The 20,295-nt window shown below is 44.0% G+C and overlaps 3 protein-coding genes across 35 annotated transcripts in view; 2 read left to right on the top strand and 1 right to left on the bottom strand.

The window, feature by feature from the left end:
• The window catches only part of Pkp4 (plakophilin 4), a 203,592-nt gene extending 199,027 nt beyond the window's left edge, over nt 1-4,565 (bottom strand). For 20 of the 23 annotated variants that reach the window (XM_039106305.2, XM_039106316.2, XM_039106310.2 and 17 more), the window contains exon 1: nt 4,306-4,438. The gene's annotated coding sequence lies outside the window, so the exon portion shown is untranslated. Of the gene's footprint in view, nt 1-3,435; nt 3,925-4,305 lie in introns of those variants that run through there. The other 3 variants (NM_001427440.1, XM_039106321.2, XM_006234216.5) reach the window with 3 other exon arrangements.
• On the top strand, nt 3,900-16,838 carry LOC120101550 (basic proline-rich protein-like). The gene is made up of 2 exons (XM_039106326.2): nt 3,900-4,795; nt 5,121-16,838. The coding sequence occupies exons 1-2, from the start codon at nt 4,162-4,164 to the stop codon at nt 5,159-5,161; spliced, it is 675 nt and encodes a 224-aa protein (XP_038962254.1). The 5' UTR covers nt 3,900-4,161; the 3' UTR covers nt 5,162-16,838.
• The window catches only part of Ccdc148 (coiled-coil domain containing 148), a 275,147-nt gene continuing 259,609 nt past the window's right edge, over nt 4,758-20,295 (top strand). For 4 of the 11 annotated variants that reach the window (XR_010064612.1, XM_039104822.2, XM_063283612.1 and 1 more), the window contains exon 1: nt 4,784-5,070. The gene's annotated coding sequence lies outside the window, so the exon portion shown is untranslated. Of the gene's footprint in view, nt 5,071-20,295 lie in introns of all 11 variants that reach the window. The other 7 variants (XM_039104827.2, XM_039104828.2, XM_063283614.1 and 4 more) reach the window with 4 other exon arrangements.

Raw genomic sequence — 20,295 nt, 5'->3', positions numbered from 1 at the left:
TCCATGATGAACAGCAATGTGGAAGTGTAAGCTGAACAAGCCCTTTCCTCTTCAACTTGCTTTTTGGTCATGGCGTTTTGTTGCAGCAACAGAAACCCTAAGACCCTAACTAGAAGGCATTCGCACTGTGGCTTCGTGGATTCCTGGCTCCTCCATACACTCCAGAACAGTTCTGAGTTCTGTGAGGGCTTATCTACACACTGATCACCTATCCAACCAGGCACTATTCTACACATGAAAAATGCTTCATGCGATACAGTATCACATAGTCTATAGCGCTAAAATTTTATAATCTGACTTCTACTGACAGTTAATTGTCAGCTGTGAATTTGGGTCACATGGTAAGCTATTTTACCAAGGCTCTGAATAAGAAAACGACCAGCAGCGAGGCCAACATTTATTAGTATGGCAGATAAAAGGAGATCCAAGCTACGAAAGGAAGAGAAGAAAGGCGATTGCCTAGTTAACAGATGAGCAGTTCTATGTGTAATTGAGGAAGCACCTTCATGGAACACCCCACCTTACATAGCCCCAAAGAGTAAGATAACCTGCTGAATTATTAAGTGGCAATGTGAGCAGCACTGCAGTGCTGCGAGACCATCGCATCCATAAGCTGGAGGTCTTGGCACCCTCAGGCCTGATCCCCTTACTTGGATTCTCCCTTCTGGCATGAAGATGATCAGCGGATGGGGAGCAGCTCATCCCTTCTTGCCACTACGTGAAGCTTGATAACCATGTGCTAACAGTTTTACCTTTCTCTTCAATGCCTATCTGTGGTTAAAGTTTGGCCATGAAGCAGTTACTTCACTCTCCAAACACATCTTGTCCACTGGTGGTGTTTCACGGCCGTCTTTACCTTCAGTCAGAAAGGTACCATAGCTTATCTTCCACATGGAGGGAGGACTTACATCAGGAAGCTGAAGGCAACTTTCAAAGTGACATACAACTCCATGGACGTTTATGCTCTAGAAAAACCCTACAACAATTAACAATAAAAGTGGTTTTCCATTTTAGACGTAAGCGAAGAGTTACTTTCCGGGGTAAATTAAAAACATTAGAATATAGAGCATTCTCAAAATACCTTGATTTTGAAAGGAGTCAGGGAAGGGACATAGGGACATAATTTGCCAAGTGGCTAGCATCATGCTGGCTATGAAAAAAAATCCATTTAAATGGATCTCTGGATAACACCACAGGGGGTTAAAAAAAAGCTTTCAGTATAAAAGATGACAACAACGAGGCTTTTTTTTTTTTTTTTTTTTGTTCTTTTTTTCGGAGCTGGGGACCGAACCCAGGGCCTTGCGCTTCCTAGGTAAGCGCTCTACCACTGAGCTAAATCCCCAGCCCCGAGGCTTTTTTTTTAAATCAACTTAAGTTGTTTACATTTTTAAAATTTGTTTTGCTAATTTGTACACAGAAGGAATAAAATTGCAGTTGTGATTTAATGCAGACTTCATCTAAATACTCAAGGTTATATGATTACTCGGTTTATTACAATGAAATTGGTAGGGGGTCCTTTAAATTTATGTTATGTCAGATTCATGTACAGGATTATCTTGGTTTATGCAGCCTATAAATGCAGCAACCGTGTGCCTATCTGTTCAATAGCAACTGCTTCCTTCTTTCAGGCTTGCTGTCACTCCCCTGCTACCCTACCTCCATCCAAAAACAGAGGTAACAATCAGCAGAATACTTAATCCCTCCCAACTCAGCAACTTCCAGATGGCCCTCACTCGCCAAATGCAGCATCTTCTCCTTATATAATAAAAGAACCAGTAAAGAGGTCCTTCACTTTGGTCAAAATAGTTTGATATTCACCATAGTCACAGATTATGAGCCTTCTCTCTTTAAGTCTTACTAACAAACAGGATGTATTTCCAATTAAATGCCTGCTTTTACCTGAAGCAGGTGAGACTCATCACTCAATCATGCTCCTGTGCACTCTGTATATCTGAACAAAATTTTTCCTTTCTGATGCATCAGAGAAACTCAATTTCCGTTTCATTTTGGGGAGCAAGAACAGGAAAAGGGTTTGGGACCTCATGCATGATAGGTAAGCCCCAAGCCTGTGCTGCAGAACCTTCCTCCCCTTTCTAGTTAACTTTCTAATCTTCACGTTTAACTAAACAACCAAGAGTTAAACTGTTATAATGTGTTGTTACATAATAAAAGTTTTCCTGTAGCCATTTACAAACTCCCCAAATCCTCTGCATTGTTACTGTAGGCGAATTAAACCTCTAAATTAGAAGGTTCACTGATTACAGACATACCTGAGAAACAATGTAGCAACCAGAAGGCACAACCTATCATTTCTTCTCCCTTGGGTCTTAACTAAAATGCCTGCAGACTTTTCAATGCCCTTGATGCATGCAAAGTAGGGGTCAGAAGACAGGTGACTGGTTGAACAACTGGCTTCTTATTTTCCTGAATCCGATAGAAAATAACCAAATGCAGGTTTCCTAGTGCCTGCAAATTTCAAAGCAGACAGTGTGGGATGGAAATATATACCGTATGCTTTGAAACTGCCAGAAACACTTCCTCCAGACATTGTTCTTGCTTTTTTTTACGTTTCCATTTTCCATAACTGCTTCTCAGATATCAGAAATGAAGACACTGCCACTGATTTACTCCATTTAAAGAGAGACATTTTCCTACTTTCTCAAAAGCAAAAACCTAACCCCGGTTCTGGGATAGCACTTGTCAAAAATTTGCTTTTCTGTATTGAGGAGGAAAAAAAGAAAATGTATATTAGTCATTACCAATTTTATACATATTTACCAATCTTTAAAAGTTGTAGGACTGTGCTTTTTATTCAGTTAAATTCAGTGACAAAGAGAGAAATGGCGCTTTCCACTAATAAATTACATCTTGAAATATACATGACTGTGATGTCTCCGGGTTACTTGCAGTGGTAACTTACACGCCCCGAATTTAACAGTACCAGACAGTTCTATCTGTCCCATCGCTGGCCAAACACTGCTGCTCTGTTTCTATTCATTATGTATTATACCAGGCCTAAACACAGCCCAGTATGACGATGGAAAATATTCCGAACCTTATGACAGCAGTGATGCATTCAAGATCTCTCGCAATACAGCCCGGACCTGGAGCACTAAAAGACATTTCTGATACAGCTAAAATATGTTGGCTGCAAGCTTACTCAAGAACATTCAGCCCTGTCTCTGCGGGTATTCAGAAAACCCTGGTTTAAAAAAACACGCACTATCCAAACCTTGCAAAAGCAAACTTGCCAAGAGCCTTGTGCAACGATCAATAACCTTGGGTACACTGACACCTAAATTCACAGTCCTGGAGATCAATGCAGCAAAAACCCAGAACCGGAGGCTGGAGCCCCAAGAAAACTACCGCGCTTCCCTCTCCACCGCCCTCTGCCGCAGGGAGAGAAGCGGAGGCAGGAGAGTGAACGAGGCTTACCAGCTCTGAAGATGCGCCGTGACCTCTGGCTACACAGCGAGAACAGGGCCGGGAAGGCGCTAGTGCGGCCGGGGCCCGTGCGGACTCTGTCCCTGGTGCATTCCTTGCATTCCAGCACAATCTGTCGCCAGTCTACTAGCTGGCAGCGCGCGTCGCCCGTTGGACACACACACCTGCCTATCGCGGCGCCCCGAGCAACCGTGGCGCCTCCGCTGCCCGCGCTCGCCGGGTGTCGCACTCAGTCACCACGCCGCCAAATCCCGGCCCTGCTGCTCGTCCTCTCGTTTCCCAAGGAGTAAGGGAGGACAGGGACCCACGATCCTCCGATGGGTGAAGCTGCTCGCTCCAACTCCTGGCAGCGCGAGGAGGTTGGGAGGCGCGGGAAGGCAGCCCGGAGCCTTAAGGCTGGGGCGCCCGCAAGGGAGGAGCGTGAGGTTTGCAGCCGCGAGCTGGGAGCCCTGAACCCTCCGGGCGGTCGCCACGCACACCAGTGAGGCTCTGGGGGCCGAGGCGACACGCCGAGCGAGCGTGGGAGGCACGGTAGGCGGTTGCTTCGGTGGAGCGAGGGATGGACCCACAGACGGCGGGCCCCGGGCACGACGGCGCGCGGGAGCCGCGGGGCTCAAGTTCGAGAAGCGGTGGCGCGGTGCGGGAGGAAAAGCGGCCGAGCTGAGCTGTGCGGAGCAAAGTTGTGCGCCGCCGGGGGGGAGGGGAGAGGCGGGCGGGATGGCGGAGCACGCGGCGGGGACCGAGAGACGGGAGCCAGGGAACCGCGGGGGGCGCCCGGCCGCCGCCAGGTCCCAGCTCGACGCGCTCTGCGCAACTAGCACCCTAGAGCCCGGTTCCCTCCCACCAGCCCCGCGCACTTACTTTCCAGCTCAGGTGGAGGCCGTTGTCGCTCCAGGGACCAGGGACATCCGAGCCGAAGGGTCGCCGCTGCGGCACCGGAGCAAACTGGCCGAAGTGCGGCAGCCTGGCCGCTGCCCTCCCCTCCCTCCCCACCCGCCCCCTCCCCCGAAGAGGCTCTCCCACCACCCCGGTGGCGGCGGCAGCTCGCCTCTACCCCGTGCCCATAGTGCCGCCGCCGCAGCCGGCGTCCACGCGCACTCAGCCCCGGAGCCCTCTAGACTGCTCGGAGGCCGCCGCCCCGCCGCCAGCCCGCCCGCCCGGCCAGTCCCAGCACCCGGGAACGTCAGCACGCTGCCGTCCCCAGACAGGCTCCGCGCCCGCCCCATTGGGCGGAAGGAGAGGGCCGGTCCTCCCCATTGGCCCAGCCCTCATATTGAACGAGCCAATAGGAGCCGCGGTTTCAGGTCGCCATGGAGACCGATGCTGTTAAGAGCGAAAGGGCCAGGAGAAGGTGGGGAGTGAAGATGAAGGTGTCTGTAGCCTCCGGCGCGGGAGGAGGTGGGGGGCAGGAGTATTAGGGGATTCCCGGGCAAGGGCTCTGAAATCGGGCGGGTCTTGCTTTTGAGTATTGCCAAGACTGCATGGTAGGACTTGTCAAAGGCAGAAACAACTGAGTCCCTGGACTTCTGCTTTACATTGAGAGCTCAGGAGTGGGCGTTTCATTTTTCCTGCATCTGGGAAGCCTGCATGGCTATGCATTTTGACCTTTGAGATTTGTGCAGCCCGGTGAGTTTCCACTCCATTCCTTACATCTCTGCTTCTTCCTGACGTCACAGGGTCACTTGAATTCTTCCTCCAACCACTCCCCCTTCCCTGAGTCGACATTTCCTCAGAATTTGGTTCCTCCAGCCTATAACCCCTCCCAACGAAAACAAGATTTCTTGCACGTGGTATTTTGGTAAGGAAACTGAATGGGGTTGTGCTAAAGGATCAACCCACAACAGAATGAGTTCTCTGCTTCCCCAAGCAGCAGGTCTGATCTCTCCTCTCCCCTCCCTCTTGTACTGTGTGCTTTCTGTGCTGAGCTTGGCAGGTGCATGCTCTTCCCAGTTTGTCTCAGGCTGGAGAAGTGCCAGAATCCATCCCAATGATTTCGCAAAAGAAAAATAGATTACAAATGATGGATTTTTTTTTTTGCTTTCTGACTGTTTTCCAGATTATTTCTAAATTTGGTAAAGAAATGATGAATTGGGACAGGGAGTCATACTCACCCAAATCTTGACCTTTAATAACGAGTGCTCTACTTTTATTTAAATCATTTTGTGCTAGTTTGCCTGCGCTAATTATTTTTGATGAGTGATGTTCATAATTAGACGGTAGCTATTAATCTGGAATCATTACGCATGGTATTGCTTCATAACATTTTAAAAATAGTATCACTCTAGCATATAGCCACCGATATATTCATGTTTCCTCTTTTGGTGGCTTCATTATTTTAGTAATATCGTCTTTAGTTAAAAAAGGATTCTGTGTACCACTTCCCTCAAAATAAGGTATCATATTACTTTTTTTCTTGTTATATTTTGTGGGGGAAACTGGTAGGAATTTTGACATTACAAATATTTTGTTTTGAGAAGTAGATTGTTGTGTGTGCAAGCTCTATATATCTAACTTACATTCTGAACTTTAATTGGGTGGTATGTTTTGGCTTTTATGCTATAAAACATAGCCTAAGAAATGTTAATATGGCAACTTGCTTGTGAAAAAAAATCTCCTTGGTACTTACTGTAAACTTGAATTTAATTGACAGTCCTGTGCATGAATGCACTGTGGAACAAAATAGATAAACATGTGAATGTATCATTTAAATATTTTAGAATTAAGGAGGAGCCAGCAAGCAGTAAGTTTGGAGGGAAAGATATCTTCTGGCTTGTCATTAGGAAAATTACCTGCTTTTGAGTTTTTCTTGGGCTCGTTGTTATTTGTTTGCTTGCTATTGTGTGTTTGTTTATAGAATGGAAAAAGTTAAAATGCAAAGATAAGTAAGACATTAAGGAGAAAATGGGTCTCCTTTTTCTTCCTCCATAGAAGGAAAAAAAGAACCAATTTTGTTTGTACTCTAAAAATTATTTTCTTTTGTATATTTCTCAAAACACATATCTGTTAAATATTTTATATTGTTTTTATATGTGCAACTTACATGTTATTTCCACCGTCAGTAATTAAAATGTTGCTGAAACCCATTGGGAATAATGGATGCCCCCAAAATCATTTGTCATTCAATATTACTTTTTTTTCCTTGTTACATTTAGTGGAAAGATTTGTTTTAACGTCTAGAGAACCCCTCTCACATCTGCCTCTTTTCCAATCATCAAGTCTGTGCTGTCCTGAGGATCCTTTCACTTTTCAAGAGCTCTTAAGATTCTGGGAATCTGGCAAGAGGCCCTTCAACTCACCTTTCCTAAACCCCAGTCTCAAATTTTTGCACCTCTTTGCCTCCATCTGCTCTTACTGAGGAGTGCCCTGACTGCCTGCTCTGCTAAACTCCAACTGTGCTACTAAACGTACAGTACTCTTACCAACAGACTTTTTTCTCTGTTGCTGATAATCTTTCAGGTTGCCTTTTTATACCATCTCCTCCCAAGCTTTTCCGTTAGGCTCCCAAATATCTGTTGTTTTTTGTTTTGTTTTGTTTTGTTTGTTTGTTTGTTTGTTTCTGTTTTTGTTTTTTTTGTGGACCGGTTTTCTGCTTAGCTTCCCTCTTGATATGCTGGCTTTCCTTTCCCAGAAGCAGTATACAGGAAGAACTCTGCTCGTTCAAGCCAGTAGATTTGACCCTGAGTACAACTGAAATGGTTCCGAAGGTCACGCCTTCAGTCCACAAATTTTCAGCTCAGTTTGCCGACTAAGTTCTCTTGTCTAACACTGTCCTTTGGACCAGGAGTAGGGTGCATGCCTCTAATTGCAACACTTGGAAGGCAGACGTGGTAGTTCAGAAGGCCATCCTCATTCCTGTCTACATAGTGAGTTTCTGGACAGCCTTGGCTTCATGAAACCCTGTCTCAAACAAACAAATTAAACCCAATTTTTAAACTTGACAGAATTTGGAATCACTTGGAAAGGTGGGGATTTTTTTTAAATATATAAACAGAACATGTTATTTGAATATGGATAAATGTATTCACTATAAGACTGTCACATTCAGAGTCTTATCACATTTAAAATGAGAAATATGAGTCAATGATCGCTAGAGCAAACTCATCAATGTTACACCATCAGTAAGCAAGAAATCATCACTACCTCTGATTATATGGCTTAATTAATCTTAACATTTTATTAATTACTTTATTTTAAATAATTTAATATTTATTAATGGTATTCATATCAGTTTTATATATCATAAATAACATGTTATATGTGATATATAGAAATGTAAATATTTTATATTAAAATAAATAATAAAATAAATTGAATATTTAATTACTATATTTTAATGATTTTTTTTCCCTCTTTCAAGTTATCCCAGATCTTCTCTCTCTCCATACTCACCCTACTTTAATTTCTTTCTCAAACATACACAAAAACTCAGTACAGGACGCTCCCCAACCAAGAAAATGAACTGCCCCCCCCCAAAAAACCCCACAACACCAACACTGTAACCAAATAAAAGCTTTTTTTTTTTCAAAAAAAAGAGAGAGAGAGAGAGAGAAAGATAGAAAGAAAGAAAGGGAAAAAGAAAAGAAGAAATGTCTGTGGAGTTCATTATACATTAGTCAGCTACTCCTGAACTTGAGATCTTCCTTGGAGTGGTTGACATTCTAATGGAATGTCACTCCATTAAAGAAAACTGATTTTTTTTCCCTCTCCCAGGAGGTACAAATGACAGTTCAGTTGTTAACCTTTAACTCTGTTGGTTAGGTTTTCATTCATTCATTCATTCATTCATTCATTCATTCATTCATTTTTTTAAGATAACAAAATTAAATATAACAAGATGAAAACCGTCACACTCAAATAGGACAAGACAAATCAACAAGTGAAAAGAGCCCTAGAGAAGGTACAAGAACCAGAGACCCACTTAATTTGAATACTCAGGAATTCCATAAAAACATAGTTGTCATAGTTGGAAGTCAGCTTCCTATAAGGATGTGGTAAAAACCTACCTGGAAGCTAGGCAGTTCCATTTCTGGGGCTGGGCCCTGCACTAACTGAAGGGGCAGTGGGGGGCGCAGGGGGCGGGGAATGACAACCTTGCTCCTTGACTGGATGCCCTGTCAGCTCTCTGGAGTACCTGCTTCTGTTACTTCCCATATTTGGACTGTAACCTGAAACTATGAGTGAGAAGAACCCCTTTCCCCTCAGTTGCTTTTGTAGGGTATTTTGTAACCGTATAGCTGAGACAGCCCCAATTCCAGGCTTTCCTGAGGATTCAAACCTTTGTCAGGCAGCCTGAGGAGCCATTGAAATGCAAATGCCCTACTTGAGCAGAGTGCCTGTGAACTTTCTTTCTAGATCTGGCTGCTGGGTAGCAGTGGTAGAAAGAGGGGCATCTGCTTAGGCTGATGGCTGGCAAGGTTTAAAAAGAATGAAGACTTTTGGGCAACTTGACCTCAGATCAGAAGAAAACAGAACTCCAAGGAACTTTCCAGTACCACCGGCGACAAGAAGTTGACCCAAACCTCTCAAGGACTAGTCAGACTGAAGAACTTTTACACTGTTCACTATTTTCCTATTAGCACATGACGGTGGAAACATTTCCCTTTTAAAATGTACCATAGAAAGGAAGCAATAGAGGATATTGCTATTTGATATCTCTACAGGTAGGTAGTGACAGCAAAACCTCTGAGTATACACCAGTGCCAGTCTCACTGCGCAGATGCACAGACCACACCTTCTTTACCCATTCTTCAGTTGAGGGACATTTGGGTTGTCTCCAGTTCTAGCTACTATGAATAAAGCTGCTATGAACATAGTTGAGCATTTCCCCTGTGGAATGGTGGGACACCTTTTGGGTATATGCTCAGGAGTGATACAGCTGGGTCTTGAGGTAGAATGATTCCCAGTTTTCTGAGAAGCCACCAAGTTGATTTCCAAAGTGGTTATACAAGTTTGCACTCCCATCAACAGTGGAGGAGTGTTCCCCTTCCACATCCTTGCCAGCATGCTCCGTCTCTTGAGTTTTTGATCTTAGCCATTCTGATAGAAGTAAGATGGAAACTCAGAGTTGTTTTGATTTTCATTTCCCTGGTAACTAAGGACTTCGAACATTTCTTTAAAGGTTTCTTGACTGTTCGAGATTCCTCTGTTGAGAATTCTCTGTTTAGCTCTGTGCCCCATTTTTCAATTAGGTTATTTGGGATGTTGGTGTCTAACTTCTTGGTTTCATTGTAAATTTTGTATATTAGCCCTCTGTTACATGTAGGGATAGTAAAAAAAATACCTTTCCCAATTTGTAGGCTGACATTTTGTCCAGTTGACAGTGTCCTTTGCCTTATAGAAGCTTCATGAGGTCCTGTTTATCAATTGTTGAGCCTAGAGCGTGAGCCATTGGTGTTCTGTTCAGGAAATTACCTCCTGTGCCAGTGTGTTCAAGGGTATTTCCCACTTTCTATTCTATGAGATTTAGTGTATCCGGTTTTATGTTGAGGTCCTTGATTCACTTGGACTTGACTTTTGTACAGGGCGATAAATATGGATCTATTTTCATTCTACAGGTAGACATCCAATTAGACTAGCACCATTTGTTGAAGTTGCTTTTTTTTTTTTTTTTTCCATTGTATGGTTCGAGTCCTTTATCAAAAATCAAGTGTCCATAGGCAGGTGGGTTTATTTCAGGGTCTTTGATTCAAGTCCATTGATCAACGTGTGTTTCTGTACCAATACCATGCAGTTATTAAAAGCAAAGACACTATGTATTTTGCAGGCAAATGGGTGGAATTTGAGAATATCATCCTGAATGAGGTAACCCAGTCCCAAAATATGCATGACAGGGGCCTTGCATGGCTGTCCTCTGAGAGACTCCACCTGGCAGCTGATTCAGACAGATGCAGATACCCACAGCAAACTGGATGGAGGTTGGGGACTCTTATAGAAGAATAGGAAGAAGGATTGAGGGCCCTGAGGGGACAGGAACTCCACAGAAAGACCAAAAGAGTCAACTAACTGGGACTCAGGGCTCTCAGAGTTGGAACCACCAACCACAGAACACACACAGGCTGGATCTAGTCCTCCCCACATCTATGTAGCAAATGTGTAGCTTGGTCTTCATGTGGGCCCCAAAAATTGGAGCAAGGGCTATTCCAAAAGCTGTTGCCTGTAAGTGGGATATGTTCTTCTAGCTGGGCTGCCTTGTTTGGTCTCAGTGGGAGAGGAAGAGCCTAGCCTCACAAAGACTTGAAGTGCCAATGTCAGGGTTACCCAGGGGAGCCCCTACCCACTCAGAGGAGAAGGGGGAGGGATGGGGAAGGATTATGGTAGGGGGTGACCAGAAGGGGGCAGTGAGCGGGATGTAAAGTGACTAAGTAAAAAAATTAAATTAGAAATAGTTCAGCTCAGGTGCTCATAAGATCACTGCCCCACCTTCAGCCACCTTCTCTGAATATGCAAATCCTCCATCACCCTAAAGACCCTACTGGGTTTCCTAGCCCCTCCTCCACCCTCCACCAATCTCAGGTTGACTTCTGCCTTGGTGTGTTATTGTGGCACTTGACATTCCCTCCACCCCACCCCCAGTGTGGTTGTTCCTGTGTGAACATTCTCCCCAAGAGGACGCATTCTCTGACACATCCGTGACTGTCCCTTGGAGTGCTTGTTGCCCCTGAAGTATTCCCCACAGTGATCATTAATCACTGACTCCCAACTATGACAAATAGGAATCAGTAATGTCAGGAGGCAATTAGAAAAAGATGGAATTAAATATTCAGTGTGGAAAATGAGAGTCTAGGCAGAGTGGGGTTTACCTCTGTAGCCTTCAAAGACAACAAGCCTTGGAAACAAGAAAACATGAGTAGGAACATGCCTGAAGAGAAGTGGATTCGTGTGGTGCTTTGTCCACAGCTCAGACTGTAAGGCTCTGTTTATTAGGGAAAGAGACTGAAACCCGGCTTTGCCAACCCAAGGGTCACTTAAGTTTTGTCTTTGTGGGAAGCTCTAAAGTTGCTCTGCCTTTCGAAACCAGACAAGTTCCTTAGAGTTTAAAAAGTTCACAAAATCAGAAGGCCATCAAGCATTTGGTATGTGTGACAGACATCTGTTATGTATGATAATCAGGCCTCTTCCCACAGCCTTTGAGGGAGACAGCCCTGTGTGACATGATCCTTTGTGCCCCTCACAGCAACAACCTTAAAGGGGCCTAATCTAATGTAGCCAAGCCCCTGGCTGTTTACCTGTCACCGTAATGGCACGAGCCAGTGTCTTCTGACAATGCACAACCTAGAGAGTAAGCAAGCTGCCTTGGTCCCGATGTTGCCTCAGCTGCTATTGAAGGAGACTCCTGTTTGTTACCTCAAAATACCACTTAGGGGCTGGAGAGCTAGCTCAGTGGTTATGAATTCTTACTGCTCTTGCAGAAAACCTAAGTTCAGTTCCCAGCACCCATGCTTAGCAGCTAATGACAATTAGTAACTCCATCGATAAGTGATCAGACACCCCTGGTCCCTGCAGGCACTACAACTCACATGCACAATCCAGCCCTGCTGCCCCCCCACCCCCGACACAAAAAGAAGCCACAAGAACATGAGCCTTTGCTCTAACTTCTGGTTCTGTGAGCAGTGGTAGGGAGACACAGCTCAACTTAGTCACTAGCTGTGGCGGCGACTTTGGCTCCTGGCAATCGGAGAGTTTAGCTAAGGCACACTGCTTTAGCTCCTGGCAGGATTCGAGAATGAAACACACACACACTCACACACACACACACACACACACACACACACACACACACACTCACCAGTTAATTTATGATATGCTGTGACTAGCTTAAAGTCTCCTAAGCCTCCTGCTAACAAATGCTCCCGGCCAGTTCTCCTGAGACTCCTACACCTTCCCCTGTTACCTGAGGCCCAATCCGGGATGTGACCAGTGGCCACTTATCAGAATTCTTACATGGCTGGTTGACTTTCTCTCCTGCAGTTCTTATGTCCCATCCTTCTCCCCTGACTCATGGCAATTCCTTCTTTCCTTTTTCCCAGTTCCTAGGCTGAATCTGAAAGTTCTGCTCCTTTCTCTCCTCCCAGCCACCAGCCATTGTCTCTTTATTGATTGATCGAAACCAATTTCGGATAAGAACCTTCCACATTGGGCAAGCAGATTCCCAATTAATACAAAGCATTAGAACAATCCCTAACCACTAACAGTTCAGGGTCCTCCTTGTCCCCTTAGAGATCTTCCTATAGGCCGCTGTACAAAAATGAGCATGCCAGGCTTCTGAGACGGCCCAGTGGGTAGGGCGTCTGCCGCCTAGTCTGATGGCCTGGGTCCAGTCCCAGGAACTCATGGTGGAAAGAGAGAACCAGTTCCTGGAAGGTGTCCTCTGACCTCGACACTTGTGCCATGACACACACAATAATAATACATGCAATATATATTTTTAAATTCTCATAGAAAACAGTGAGAAGCGGGGATTCTGTGTCCAGCACAAATGTCCTTCAAAACTGACTGTCACAGCCATAGATGCAGCTACGTTGAGAGTACGCTAATACAACCCAGAGAGCCTCCAGCTCTCAGTAACACCCAAAGCAAGAAAGGACGAGGGCAGGGAAAGACTCACCAACCTCCCTTTGGGACGCAAAATGCTATAGTTTGGATCTGGACCATTTCCCCAAAGGCCTCTGTTAAGGCCTGTTTCCCAGAAGGCCACTGGTGCCTTTGAAGGGGGCTGTAGAGCTGTGTGATTCCAACTCTCTCAGCTTCCTGGCCTCCTCCTGTGTTCCCTGCTGTGACACCAGCACAGGCCCCAGGGCGGTGGGGCCAGACCACTGTGGACTGAAAACACAGGCCAAAAGAAATGACTCCTCTTCAGAAGCTGATGATGTTAAATATTCATGGTTCCTTCGGAAACCTGATTAACATATAGTTCTTTCCTCCGTGCCATCCTGGGATATCAAATGATCATTAAACATGAAGAGATTACAGATGATTATTATGAATTTGCTGTTACAAAGGGCTCTTTCAAGTTTTCCCAAAGTAAATAATCAGAAAGCAAGACCCCTTTCTATTCTTAACTCCAGAGCTCTCTCTGCTTCATACTTACCAGAAAAGGGAGGAATGGGCCCATGCAAGAGTCCTCTCCACAAAGTCCTCTTGCATGAGACCTGACTCTTATTTTCTCCCTGGACCACCATTTCCTCTGTAGATCTGCTCTCCTGACTTCAATCTCATGGGGCCCCCTGGTAACTTGTTACAGCTTCGCATCCCTGTGAGGTTGGACTGGGAGACGAGTGACCAGCTCTTGCTAGTCACGGTATTGCCATAAACCATGAGTCCAAAACTGCCCTGTTTTTATAGTTTGATTGTTGTTCTAAATAAAAGGAGGGAATGAATGGATGCAAAAAAAAGTCATCGATAAGGAAAAACACCAATTTATAATTAAATGCTCATTAAATTAGCAGCAGAAAGGAACGTGTGAGAAAGCCCAGAGTTTGTTTATCATGGAAAGACCCACTTAATTCCACCCAGACTGAGAGTAAAGTCTATGGCCATAGTACTGTGGGTGCACCTCATCTTGAAAGCAAAAGGAGGGGTTGGGGATTTAGCTCAGTGGTAGAGTGCTTGCCTAGGAAGCGCAAGGCCCTGGGTTCGGTCCCCAGCTCCGGAAAAAAAGAACCAAAAAAAAAAAAAAAAAAAAGAAAGCAAAAGGAAAGCTGAATGAGGTCATCCACACACATCCCTACTGTTCAGAACCATGTGACCATCCTAGCCAGCGTAATAAGGAGGAAATAACAAAATCTAACTGCATATGATCGGAAAGGAAAAGGAACTAAAGCTGCCTACCTTTGTTCACCGATGCCATCCTGTTCCTAGAAGATTGTAAAGAATATCTGTGTATGTCCCAAGCCAACTGATGAAATTCGTGAAGTCACAAAATATAGAATCATTATATAAAACCAGATACATTTCCTCTGGTTGGGACTAGCAATCTGAAAACCAACAATAACAACGAAATCCACTCACAGCACTAGTATTCACAGCAATGAAAACCACAATAGTTAAGCATTCATTGTAAAAGTAAAGCATAATACCTTTGATCTATAGACTCGATATGATCCCTGTCGAAATTCCAGTAAGCACTGTTGTAGCCATTGATCATCTTGGAGTAGAACTACAGAGGAACAAGACTCCCAAAACCAATTCCTGTAGAAAGAACAAACAGTAATTGCAATACTTAATTGTCAAACTTACTGCAAAGCTATGTCAACAAACACAACATTGCATGACAGCCCCGTGGATCAATGAGATAGCAGACCCAAAAATTAGCCCTTATGTGGCGGTCAGTTCCTTTCAACAAAGATTCCAAGGCGGATCAATGAGGGGGGAGTCTTTTCCAGGATGCTGCTGGGATGACGACATCGGATATCCACACGCACATCGCTCGACCCAAGCTCCTAACTCACACGGTACAAGAAAAATGTCCCCGCAATATCCATCACAGACCTACATACGGGAGATGGAATTTATAAGACTTTGAATAGGAGAGGAAAAAAACTTTTCCGTCCTTGCTTTTGGCAAAGGTTTCCTGGTTACAACTCCAAAAGCATGAACTATAAAAGAAGAAATTAATAAATTAGATTTTATCAAAAAGGCAGGACTTTCCCCGCAGAAGAGAGCAACAAACCAGTAGGAAAACACAAATGCAAATGCGGGCGCGTAGGAGGGGTGGGCACACCAAAATTAAGCCAAGGAACTCAATTGAAGATTGGGGCGAATGGACTGGAGAGATGGGGCGGGGGTGGTTAAGAGCACTTGCGGCTCTTGGAAATCAGCCATTCCTCTCCAGCGGTCAGATCAGGTGACTCACAAAGGTCTTCAGCTGTCTAGACTCCCAGTTCCAGGTGATGTGAGTCCAGGTGACGTGACCCATCTGGCTGTGAGGGCACAGGTGATAGATAGGACACGATGCAGAGACGAACACACACTCACGCACATACTTAAAAACAAAATAAATCATTTTACCTAGAAAATATTTTAATGAGCACATCACTAGTGTGGTACTCAAGTGACCAGTAAGCACATGAAGACATTGTCCACATCAATCATTAGGGAAATCCTCATTAAAATCACGAGGGTTTCGGAGAACGGTTATAAACTTCTGACTGGAAAGGAAAATGGAATAACAATTTTGAAAACAAAATGATGCGATGCCTTCTTAAAAACATAAATGTAAGTTTATCATATGAGGTTTCGATTTTACTTGAGGAAAATACCTGTTATATAGACTTGTTCATAAAAAGTAACAGAATTTACCCTAGTGAAAACCTGGTAATAACCTAAGTACCCCTCAACTGCTATTAACCCTGAGTAGAATACTATTCTGCTATAAAAAATATGAGCTGTAAATACATGCTAGATGGACAAACCTCTAAAACTCGTGGTATGACGTCATTTATATAAAACTTTGGCAAACTTTACAATACATGACCAGTGATTACCGTTGGCCTGGGAAGGAAGGACTTAGCGGGAGTTATGAATGATGGGATAGAAATGTTCTCAAACTGGAAGGGTAATGCCTGTACGATACATTTTTATTAAAAATAACTATATAGCTATAATGGATGCATTTTTGTTGAATCAAATTATGCCCCAACAAAGCCTTAATAAATAAGACCTTTTTAATAATGACAAACACATCTTTAGAACTCTGGTATATGAGCACAGTAAATCTGGAAGTAATTGTGTCATGATTGAAAAGCCTCCAGATGACGCTTCATGGGATTTAGGCCTCATTTATTAAACATTCGAGAAATACCAAAGAAAACTGGTTCACATCAGGAAATCCAGGAATGTATTAGAGAAAAATATTAAACTACAACCATTGTATAATTGGAGAATATAATTGAAATTTGAGTATCTTAATTGGAAGTATGAAGCCAGTCCATGTCTGCTTAGCTTTTTATATTCATTGAAGTGAGTGTGGGGAGAGAGGCTGAGCCTGCGTTAGAACCCTCCTATTACCCGGTATTCTACCAAGATTTGTAAGACAATGAACAGTGTTTATCACATAAGTCCCCTTAAAATGTATTTGGATTGTCAACATTATTATATTTATCAATAATATGTACCTTCCTATGTGTGTGTGTGTGTGTGTGTTTTTTTTCCTCTGGAGCTGAGGACCAAAACCAGGGCCTTGTGCTTGCTAGGCAAGTGCTCTACCACTGAGCTAAATCCCCAACCTCCTATGTGTGTATTTTTATCTTTGCATTTCATACTTTACGTAATGTCAGAATGATATTAGATTTAAAGTAAGTACTTCAGAAACTCTGTTTAGTAATGGGCTCGTGTGGTGGGGTATGTTAGGCGTTCTAACTTGCTTTCGTTGCTGTGATTAAAAACCCTGACCACAATCACCTTTGTGAAGAGAGTTTATTTTGTCTATTATCCCGGGGGCCAAGGCAAGAATTCAAGGTAGGTGCCTGAAGCAGAAACCATGGAGAAGAGCCGCTTGCTGCTAGCTTGATTATTCTAGCTCCCTCAGCCACCCTCTTAAAAGCCCAGACCCTCCTATCTAGGGATGGCACCTCCCAGTTTTCTATACCCTCCTACATTCCCTACCAGTTGAAGAAATGCCTCACGGGCATGAGCACAAGTCAATTCGATGTAGGCATTTCTTCATTTTAGGTTCCCTCTTCCTAGATGTCTATGGGTCGAATCGTGTTGACAGCTCAAGGTAATTAACTAGGACATCTAGACACCCCAGCTTTTCTGGAATACCTATAGATAAACTTTTATTTTCTGTTTTGTTTCGTTTCCCTGATCTTTTCCCTTTTGTGGGTCCCAGGAACTTGAAATATTCTCTGGTAAACTATATTCTGATCTTACTCTTTGCTCTCTGTTTGTCTTGATGAACCCTTCTATTACCCACCCCCATTAAGTCCCATGTGCTGAATTTTTGCTACCCATGCTCAAAAATGCAGAGAATGTTGAACTTACGGGTTTCGATGCAGATTCTCTAGTCATTAAAAATGTCTAGTGAAGAACACGCCTAAGACGCATGGGCCGGTACAGAACTCATGGCGGAACTAACCCATCCAGGGGCCCGAGCTCCCCTGCCTCATGGAGATGGTCCACACTGAAAAGGGGGAAAAAAAATTGTCCCAAAGGCAGAAGAGGAGGTTGCACAGAAGAAAAAGATATTTCAGAAAAAAACTGAAGGAACAAAAACTCATGGCACAGGAATAAATTCAGCATAAAGTAAATGTAGGTTTTTGGGGTTTTTTTAAAACCTGCTGATTTCAAAATCCTGCTTTCACTTCTTCTGAACATTAGTTATTACCTTCAAAACTGCTGTATAACTTCCAACCTTCAGCACAAGGATGTTACCATACTTGAGGGGTAAGGATGGAGTTCCCAGTTCTCACCAGGCTGTGTTCCCTCTCCCCTCACTGTGTTTGCCTTAGGCTTGACAATAGCTCACCTCTGATCTGAAAGGCTGGAATTACTTTAATCAGCTTATCCAGCTCCTCCCGAATCTCCTTTTTGAGTTAAGTAGGGCCAGCCTTGTCAGAGCCTTACTGTAGGAAAGTACCATGGTTGTGTTGGTCATGGGTGCTTCTATTGAATAGTCTAATATTATTCAGTCACTTGGCTTTTAAACTTATACAGCTTTGGGGCTGGGAAGAAGGTTGGAGACTGTAAATAAGTATTAAAACTGGCCGAATAACTTGCACCTCAGACATTGGCCCAATCGTTTTAAACTCCCTAATGGAAGCAATAAATAATATTAGTGATACCCGTTTGCTGTGGGTATATAAATGTCTGTTTATGCTTTTAAGACTAAAGTAATATAAAATCTGAACTTTCTGTAAGTGGCACATTCTTGTAATCCCAGCTCTCTGGGATGGTGAGTCAGGTGGCAAATTTGAAGCCAGACTAGGCTACACAGATAGATGTTGTCTCAAAAGAGGTGTGTGTGTGTGTGTGTGTGTGTGTGTGTGTGTGTAGAACTACATTGGAAGACAGTCATGCATTGATACTGAGAACCCCCCGTGTATAACTAAATGACTTCTTCATGCCCAGTTCCGCACAGTACTGTTTGACTCTGGGGAAGAGGATAGAAGGAAGTACTCTGTATTTGGTCTCTAGTATGGGCACACTGTGACTACTTTTGTGTCCTGGAAATTGAGTTGTAACCTACAGAGTACTTGTGTGCTTACAGCTGCTAAATTGCATTTTATGCAGCTGGCAGAGGAGACTGCACTCCGAGCCGGGCAGTCCGGTTAGGTCCCAGCCTGACTACCATTCTCATTTCTGGGATCCTAGACAAAGCATTTAATCTTCCTGACCCTGTGTTTACTGATCTTTAAATGGATTGGTCAGACTAAAGCCATTTCTGGGCCCAGGTTAATTAGTGTGTGAGGTGAAATATTGCATGACCTTACTCTAAATGTGGGGTTTTGGTTCCTTACCATGCATGCTGATCACATCACTCTAGCCCTGAAGTCTATTTTCACTGTCTCAACTTCCCGTTTCCTGATAAGCTGTCTCTGGATAAAGCGCTTCCTCTACTCTTTCTTTGTTCAAAATATGCCTTCCCCTATGCCTGTATCTGTCTTTCTGTAACTCTAGGACCTTCCCCTTAGCACAGGAGTATCTGTTTACTTAGAACAAAACAGGGGCTGAAGAGCTTAGTGGTTAAGGGCACTTTGCTGCTCTTGCAGAGGACACAAGTTTCCTTCCAAGAGCCTGTGTCAGTCAGCCCACAACTGTGTAGAGCTCCAGCCACAAGGGTCTTCTGGCCACAGTGGGCACATGCATATGTATGGAGTATGGATATATACATGAATGAAAACAATATAAATAAATTTGTGTGGGGTCCCACTCCTAGACAAAGAACTACAGGCAACTAAGGACTTCTGAGGGAGGGAGGAAGAACCTTCTCCAGGGATAATCCCTAAGTGATTATCTAAGACAAAGTAGTCATCTCTGAAATATGTATTTGTGTACACACACACACACACACACACACACTACTATTACATAAATACATGCAATAATAATAAAGAAAAAGGGATTATCAACTTGGCTATGGATGGGGACATGGGAGGCATCAGGAGGGAATTTGAGAGAGGGAGAAAAGAAAACAAAACCAAAGGAAAACCTGTTATAATTTGATTTTAATTAAAAATATATAAAAAATTTAAACTAGTAAGTAATATTAACAAATCTTTAGTTAAAAAGAAAACTAAACTAAAATTTGTGAGCAGAGTTGGACAAGCCTGTAGTTCCCAACACTGTGGAGGCTGAGGCAAGACACACCTAAGTTTGAGGCCAGTTTGTACTACATAGTCATTATACTATAGTGAGTTATGGACAGTCTACAACGTACAGAGAGCTCCTCCCCACCCCCAAATCTCAAAAAACGCAAACAAACAAACACCACACAACCTACCAAGGGTTAACAGGGCAAGTGCCCTACCAGCTTCCTGTTCAGGCTCCTCCACCAGAGAAGTGCTCTCCTTCCCTGAAATGTGAAGCTGGGTGTGAGGACCCCGGAGCAGGCAGCCCGGGTTTGTTTGCCTCTTTGTCCTTTGAGCAGCTGTATCAACTTGGATCTGTTTCCTCACCTGCAAAGTAGAAGCAAGAATGTTTATCCAAACATCAAGGCTCGGATCGAGGGAGGCTCATCTAGGTCCTCATAGGACCGGATGGCCTCTCTGCAGGTGAAGAAGATGGAGCTGGAGTGAGGGCGCAGCCTCAGGCAGAGCAGGGTGTGCTAGTTCTGGGGCCTCAGAAGCCGCACCCCCTTCCCTGCTTTCTGCTGTTCCTTGCCACGTTCTTACCCTGAGGTGTACATATTGGGCC

This window comes from Rattus norvegicus, chromosome 3 (genome assembly GCF_036323735.1).
Source record: "Rattus norvegicus strain BN/NHsdMcwi chromosome 3, GRCr8, whole genome shotgun sequence".
NCBI classification, from domain to species: domain Eukaryota; kingdom Metazoa; phylum Chordata; class Mammalia; order Rodentia; family Muridae; genus Rattus; species Rattus norvegicus.
Note: the sequence above shows the minus strand (reverse complement) of the source record. Positions and strands in the feature narration are given on the sequence as shown.